Below are 8,302 nucleotides of genomic sequence, written 5' to 3' on the forward strand. Positions count from 1 at the left end.
TTATAAATATTTTAACCAAAACATGCTTATCAAGTGAAAGCTTCTCACAAAGTGCCACATGTCAGTAGGGTGAAGCTGCATAAATATTCAATATGTGTATAAGACTTATATCTTTACAGGTCTATGGAGAATAAGTAAAAATGGCAATCATTTGTATATTATCTATGAGTATACAGATTATTTTATCTGATTATGTATGAATGGCACGTTTTGTATTGCTGTTTTTTACCGTTTTTGTTTGCAGATAATGGCAAGAAAATAATAGTGCAATAACAATTCTTTATGTACATGTTTGGTACATTTCCAAAGTTTGTAGAATACTTTATTTATGTTTATCCTCTTTCACCTTTTCATATACATTAGCAAGAGAGCTATAACCTTCTAATCCACATTTTGCTCCTGCTAATTTGCAGCCCAGGGTAACAGCTTCTTCAACTGACTGTCCATTTCTTAAGCCCATGATACAGGCAGCAACAAAGGTATCTCCTGCTCCTAGAGTATCTACCAACTTTAAGGGTGGATAAGCTGGTGAAAGGACAAGCTTTCCATCTATGTCACAGGCACAAGCTCCCAGGTCACCCCAAGGACATATGAGAATTGAGCTGCAAGTTATGAAAAGAAAAACTATTTGATAATATGGATAAGCCTAATTTACTCCAATTTACAAGCACTATTTATTCTCTACAATATTTCTACACTAGTTTGTAATAACTTTACAGTTAATGTTCAATACTTTGACTGATGACAAATTGTTCAATCACATGAATACATGAATTTATGACTAGTGTATATATAAAAAATTTATATTTCTAATACTAATAATGCCTTAATAAATTATAATTACTGACAGTTGATAATGAGAAATGGAATAACCCTTACGCCAATATCTGCAATTCAGCACATGTACACATTAGGCGAATCTATAAATGTTGTAGAATAGATTTATTATAGATTTGTGTTAAAAAAGTTGTCATACACATAATTTTCAATGTGTTTTGATAGTTGAATACATATGTTCAATACAGTGTTATTTATGATACACCACTTTTACTTCAGTGATTTACTAAATTTTTAAATGTGGCTATGTTCTTAAAGATGTACTCAGTGTTGGGCACATTACTAGAAAAAAGTAATGACATTACTTTAGCTATTAGCTGCTAAAATATTAGTGTCATTACCCAAAACATTACTTATTTAAAAATGTAATGAGTAATGACTCATTACTTGTTATTTTTCAAATAGATACCTGTATTCTGTACATAAAACCTGCACTGTGTACATTATATATTATATTACACATATTTATACAGAACTGAACCACAATCATTGAACTGAAGAAAAAAATGCATTATACATTGGGAGGTTTTATAATAGCAATTAAAGGAGCTACTTTTATTTTTCTTTTATAATATTCAAAGTAAGAGCAATGTATGAATTAGACAATACAAGAAAAAAGGAATTCAAATGGCTAAAATAACTAATAAGTAGCCTATCAATTAGTGTGAGATAATCTAACAGAGTTTACTTCATGTAATAATTGCAGTGTTAAAACGATTATTTTGGGAGGCCAATATCACTGTTACGTTTCAAGAAAACAACACTTTCGAAACTTGCATCAGATATTCCTACTCTTTTCACACTCAGCACGTCTTTACCAACTGAAAAAAACCCTCTCAACTATGGCACTTGATGAGATAGTTGTATTTAATGAAATGAAAACAGACTTTACAAGAGGTTTATTTAGAAAAGCACCAACTACTTAAGCACTTCTGTGTTCAGTACTGTTTGTCTCCTTTGTTTGCAGGCATCTTAAATATTCGTTTTCTGTTTCTGTTATGTACCATACTGTGCTGTGTGTTCTTCTATCTTTGAAATAACATTTTGTTGAACTTGTTCCCTTCAGATTTTCTGGAAGCCAGGAGAGTCTGAAGTTAGGATGAAAACACACTGAAAGAATTGAATTGTCATTGTTGAACATGTTATCAAACATAGTTTCTATGCTTTAAATTAATACTTCAACTAGAGGTTTACAAATTTGTTACTGTTTATTGTTCAAATTGCCCAATTTTGCTAGACAAACATGCAAGGTCAGAATTAGTAGTCCCATAAATACTTTGTTCTCACACTGCAAGATGTTAAGTGCTCTAGCAATAGGTCTCATGATATCAATGTATTCCAAAATAAGAATTTTCTCAATTGGATTCAGTTGATGATAAGCTTGATGTAGCTCTTGGTCACTTGACTCACTTCTAGATATTAATTGATCTACACGATTTAGAGCATCAAACAATGAATTCCAACGAGTTGGACAAGAAACAACCAAGCATCCCTCTTCTGCTCTGTTTATTCCATAAGGCTTGAGCTTTTGCTAACAAGACATTTATTTTATACTAGCGTTACTGAAAGCTTTAGTTAAATCAGTAGTAGCAACGTGATTTAATGTACGAGAAGCACACCTTTGATGGTCTGGCAAAATGCATATAAACAAACGACATAATACCTCATGTTCAAAAACTAATATATTGGCTAGAGAATGAATTTCTACAGTATCTTCATCTGTGTCATCATCATTATCTTTACTTATGACTGCATCATCATCACAACCAGCAACATCACCATACAGTTGGTCAGAAGAGATGGTGGATACATAGTTGGAGAACAGTCTGTAAAAGAAGTTATCACTCTATTATTTAAACTTACAACATAAGTGCAAAATATAATTTTGACATTTAATAACATGACCGATAATCTGACCACATAGGGTAATGCTATGATCTGACATCTAACCAAGTGACCCAGAACAACCAACCAACCAATGCATCCAAATATTACATATACATACATACATACATATATATAATATAATTAACCTTTCCACAAATACAAATTGTCCACTTAATATTTTATTCTGGCTAACACCAGATGATTTTATTATGATTAAGGAAAGACTCCTAGGCATAAAAGGGATAATTATATGAATGTGAGCTGTAATTTGTGTCTGTTATATAGACAATGTATACCTTCTCTCCTCCCATTACTTCACTCCTTCTATCATTTATTAATTCATTTCCACACCCATATTTATATAATACAAACTGCTCTCTCTCTGTCTCATTATATATTCTTATCGGGATATTTTAAAGCTTCTCCCTAATTGGCCAATGCATGCGTTATGTAAAAAATGGGAGTAATTCCATGGAGGCAGTGAGCTGGCCATGGAAAACGTGGTAACGACTCACCTGACTAAGGGCTATTGCTTGAAATTGTACATATGCAGTGATTTAAATATATAGGCAACTTCATATAACTTTAAAACATGCCACTAACCTGAAACCTGAAAGCCTTGAGGAAGTTGTTTCCATTATCTGTTGCAGTTTTGACAATTTTATTCTGGATGTAATATTCAACATGTACAACTTCTAGTACCTTTCTAATGAGATCGTAGGTATGACATCCTTTTATACAACAACAGGACATTAACTGTTCCAGCATATCCTTGTTTATTCCTAAATAGGCTCTGAAATTTAATAATAGTCCATCAGTTTCCAAGTTTGTGTTTAGTAACAAAACAAGTTAACTCCAATATTTAAAAATTAACTATAGTAATATGAAGACAATATAATAAAATATCAACGTTCCTAAGTCAGGAGCAAAAAACATACCTCCAGCATTGTATAGTTTAAAAAATGTGAGAATATTAGAAACTAAAAAAATTAGAGACAATTTATTACTTAATTACCTGTTTTTACATCTCCAGCAGTCAGCAGTCCTGGCAACAGTCTTGAGTACTGTTACTTGGGGGTTTAGAAGGCTAGTTTTTTCCTCAAAGGCGTCATTCATTTGCCTCATTAATGTTCTTAAAGAAATGACTGTTCCTGTGGGCTGTAGCGACATGATTAAACTTCTAAAGGATGTAGTTTCAACAACTCTAAATGACAAAATCTCTGAAACCACAAAGTCCAATATTACTCCATTCAGCTTTTGTTGAGACACTCAGGATCTTTGCCCAAACATTAGAAGCTGTTGTAACACATAATGTGCTGTTTTGACTAAAAATTCAAGAATGTTTCTGAAAACATTACTAAATTTGAAAAGTAGTGTTACCTTGAACGTTACTAAAAAGTAACATCCTTAGTAATGTCACTACTAATAATGACATTACCTCCAAACAGTGGATGTACTACATTTTATAAGTATTAGCTGTAAGTTGCAGTGGCCGAGGTTTCATACAGCATAGAAAATAAAATGTAAAAGGGTCCAGCATATTCTAGTTTAAAAAGGTTAATCATTGAAAACTTATTAGACAAGGTACTACATATAGATGTAGATACGAGTTATTAATTAATTATAATTATATTTATATACCAAAGAATAGAGTAATATCACATCAATGAAAGACCTGTATTACATGTGGCCTATAGTTATAATAATTTCTCTCTGCTTTCTGAAATGAGTCTTATCTATTCTCATAATTTAATGCTGTGTATTTATTTTCTACTTTGATGAAAATGTTAATGTATTTTAATTTATAAATTTTTGATTGGGTGATTTATTTTTTTACTATGAACAATTTCCCATGATATTCAAAAAGTTGTAAAACATAACAAATTATGTGCTTAAAATGTTTCAAAGAGATTAAGAAGCTAGTAAGTAACCTTAAATATTCCTCACTTGTTCTTAACAAAAATAATTGTGAATATTGCCTGATGATATACACACCTAATGTTTATAAATAATTTTTTTAATTTTTTCAATGTTTTAAAACTTTAACTTTCATAAACAAGTTTTTAATGAAATAGTGCTTATACTCAAAATTACAAACTTATATTTTTTATTTGGGAATTTCAAAGTAATTTTTTTTCAACTGATCTAGTTAATAGAATAAAAATATGAAAAGAAATTCTGCAGTCTTATGGTCAAACATTTTACATTAGTTAGCTGTGTAATTAAAGTAAATGTATCACAACTGACAAAAAAATGTTTAATCTTAAGTTATTTGCTAAACTTAGATACAAGTTCCATGCTTTATTTGTACAAAAAAATCAAGACACTGAAAATTAATTGTAGATCTAAAAAAGAACTACTTTATAAAACATATACTCACCCTTGCCGAGCCATTTGTGATAATTCCCGAACCGCAGTTTCCATTCTTTCAATATCAAAAAGTTTAACAAAATCTTTCTCAATAAAAACAAAATCTGCTTTATCAAGCAGTTCTCTTAATGGTGTTTTAGCTTTCTCTAATTCAACAGACACAAAAATCTTGTCTGTTGGATGATTTTCATTCCAGTTTTCAATGTGCTGAATCATTTTACATACTTCTGCCACATTCCTTCCCTTAAAAGAGAAGAAAAACTAGCAACCAGTACATCTAACAGAAACTCTGATGAAAAAATGCAAAGAAATTTACCATTTAAATAACTGATTAAATACTACAAAAATTTACAAAAAATATTTTTCTGTGAAAGTTGAACAAAGCAAAAAGACATCAAGAAATAAAATCTTCTTATGAGGTTAGCACACAAAGATAATTCGTGTTTCTTTTTTTTTCTCATTTCACCGAGATTATATATAGGAAATGTATGAAGTGTTATGTTATTAACTACAAAAATTGGACTAAAACACCATATTTTTTTGTGTCTAAGTTATACCAATCATAACACAATTTTGCCTTGTACAGAGAATTAGGTTTATGGTAAGCTATAATTTTTTAGTTTAATTCTAAGTATCCAACAATAATAAATAACTAGAAAGAGAGAAGTATGAGGTAGGATTTTCAACAAAAAATTGTCCATCAAATTAAATGAAAAATTTGGCTATGTGGAATTTTAATCAAAAACAACAAAGCATTAACTTACAAACAGACTAGTCCCAGGTTTTATTGCTTGTGTTTAGTAGAATTGAAATGCAAGAAACAAATTTTATCTCATTTTGTAGATAACTGAATTTTTCTATTTTTTAGAATTAAATTCAATTTCAAACAGGAACTTATCTCTGAAATACTGAAAACCTTTCCTTGTTGAACTTGAACTTATGTTGTCAACAAAACATGCAACTAAATATTTTCTGAATGTCCATTATGCAAAGGATGCATCACTTACCCATAAATTCTCCACTCTCCCACTAATTGTGTAAGAGTAAGGAGTCCTACATAAGTTCTGCTTTCCTACCATAATTTAGATTTTATTGAAAGTTAGTCAATGAAATTTCAGTTGTGTTCAAGCAGGAGAGAAAGATCAGAGGAAAGTAGTACCTGTTTGAAATTCATTTTAATTTTAAAAATGTAGAAATTATTTTCTTAAGTTATTTACAAAATAATATAAAATGTATTTCTTACATTTGAACTTCTCAACCTAAGACACCCATAGATTTGTGAACAGGAACGTTAGGTGATAGATAAATACAGAGGATAAAGAACATGCAAAAGTCCTGATTGAACTAATCAATATAAATATAGTCTCAATAAGAGATTGTAATTAATTACTGTCTCTTTCTTGTTTTGTATTGCTTGTTTTAAAGTCAAAGTTATTCACAATCCCAGACACCTCGAAAATGGTTAACAGCAGTTAAATAATTAAAAGTCACAAGAGATGGATTCCACTGAGCTTGAAGAATAACTTATAACTGGCCAAGAAAAAGGTCTCAAAACAAGACAAATCATTACATGCAGAGCAGAGAACTAATGTCTGGTGAAAGGTAAAAAACAGATGAAACATCGCCTCTCCATCAACCGGCCTAATCAAAAACTTGAGATGATCGAGTAGAAGGTGATTAGGAAGTGTATGAATACAGAGCCAGTTTGGAAAAAGTCTGCAACCCCAATATCAGGAGACAGTGGGAAAAATACAAAAATCAAGTACATAAATCATCTTGCATGACACAAGCACCTCGTCTATAATGGAAATAGTTTTAATATTGAAAATATATAACATATCAGAGAGAGAAAAGAAATAATACCAATACAAATGTAAAACTTAACAAGGAAAGGTTTTCTGTATTTCAGAGGTGAGCCAACCTTATTTCAATTGGTTTAACATTAAAAATAATAATATTTTTCAGACAACTTTCATAACATTTGAGTCTTTCACTTGAAGAACAACTACAAATTTTGTTAAAAAAAGCCTTTTGTACAACATTTATTACTGTGGTAAGATATGGCTTGCAATGAAATAGCTATGAAAACAGTAATCATTACAAAATCTAATATTCTGAAAATAATGTTTATCACACCTAAACCATTTATAGAGAAAAAAAAAGAAATGGTTTATTTTACAACTACTAAATTGCAACTTTTCTTCATTGTACAGGGAAGTTCGTAGATATTAAAACTTTTAAATAATAAATGAAAATGTGGCCTAGTGTATATGATGTAACTTACATATATATGGATGTCTGGGCACTTAACTTTGGAAAATAAATCTAGATCTCTAGATAGTTTAAGTAACATGTAAAACTGCTTTATAAATGCAGTCAAAGAGTGCATCCGTAATTTTTTATAAAGCAACTTAATCAAAAGATACATTCATTAATACTCGTTCCTAATTACAAATTCTTCACTAACACACATTTCACTCACATGTGCAAATACAATACAGACATTAATTTAAAAACCTTACTCTCAAAATTGTGGTTAATCATTCCTTGGAAAGACTGATCATAAAGATGTTAGGAAAAACATACTATTTCCTTTTTTATTAAAAAAGAATGCATTTTAAAATAGCTTCATTGTACAAGATATTAAACAATGCTATTCAAGGGTATTTGTCACTCTTTTACCATAACTTTATGAACATTATTTTTTAAACAATATATACTGTAGTGCTAAAAGTATTTTACCTCAAAATGGATCCAATTATATTCCTTTAAGTTTATTTTTTTAAATTCTTCACAACTCAATTCAGGTAGATTGCTAGGAAGATGAGACAAAAGGTTGTTCCAATAAAAATAAGCCCCAAAACGATAGCATCAAAAGTGCTTGAAATTATAAATTATCGAGAAAAAAACAATTTATAGAAGAACATGAAACAAACTTCTATAGCTATACAAATTGATGGATCATACCTGGTTATTCTATTATAAACTCACACAGCTGTTTCACTACCATTACGACTATGCAAAAACAAATGCAAACAACAATAAAGGTAAGCAAAACTATATACTGGTGTAACTACAGAATAAAACTAGCTTTCAAACTGAAGAGAGAACGATAAATTCTAGTGAACCAGAGTCAGCTACAGGTCTTATTGCTACAATCTTAAAACTCTTAACCATCTTAACCTCAGCTCTCCTGATGCATTCTCCA

General features: G+C 30.3%; 1 protein-coding gene across 1 annotated transcript in view; it reads right to left on the bottom strand.

The window, feature by feature from the left end:
- Positions 1-285: 285 nt before the first annotated feature.
- The window catches only part of LOC106458780 (ketohexokinase-like), a 19,832-nt gene continuing 11,815 nt past the window's right edge, over positions 286-8,302 (bottom strand). Inside the window, exons 4-6 of the mRNA XM_013918329.2 lie at positions 7,837-7,909; positions 5,105-5,337; positions 286-602 (exon numbers count right to left, since the gene is read on the bottom strand). Coding sequence (XP_013773783.1) covers positions 323-602; positions 5,105-5,337; positions 7,837-7,909 — 586 coding nt within the window. The 3' untranslated portion in view covers positions 286-322. The remainder of the gene's footprint in view (positions 603-5,104; positions 5,338-7,836; positions 7,910-8,302) is intronic.

Source organism: Limulus polyphemus, unplaced genomic scaffold (assembly GCF_000517525.1).
Source record: "Limulus polyphemus unplaced genomic scaffold, Limulus_polyphemus-2.1.2 Scaffold513, whole genome shotgun sequence".
NCBI classification, from domain to species: Eukaryota; Metazoa; Arthropoda; class Merostomata; order Xiphosura; family Limulidae; genus Limulus; species Limulus polyphemus.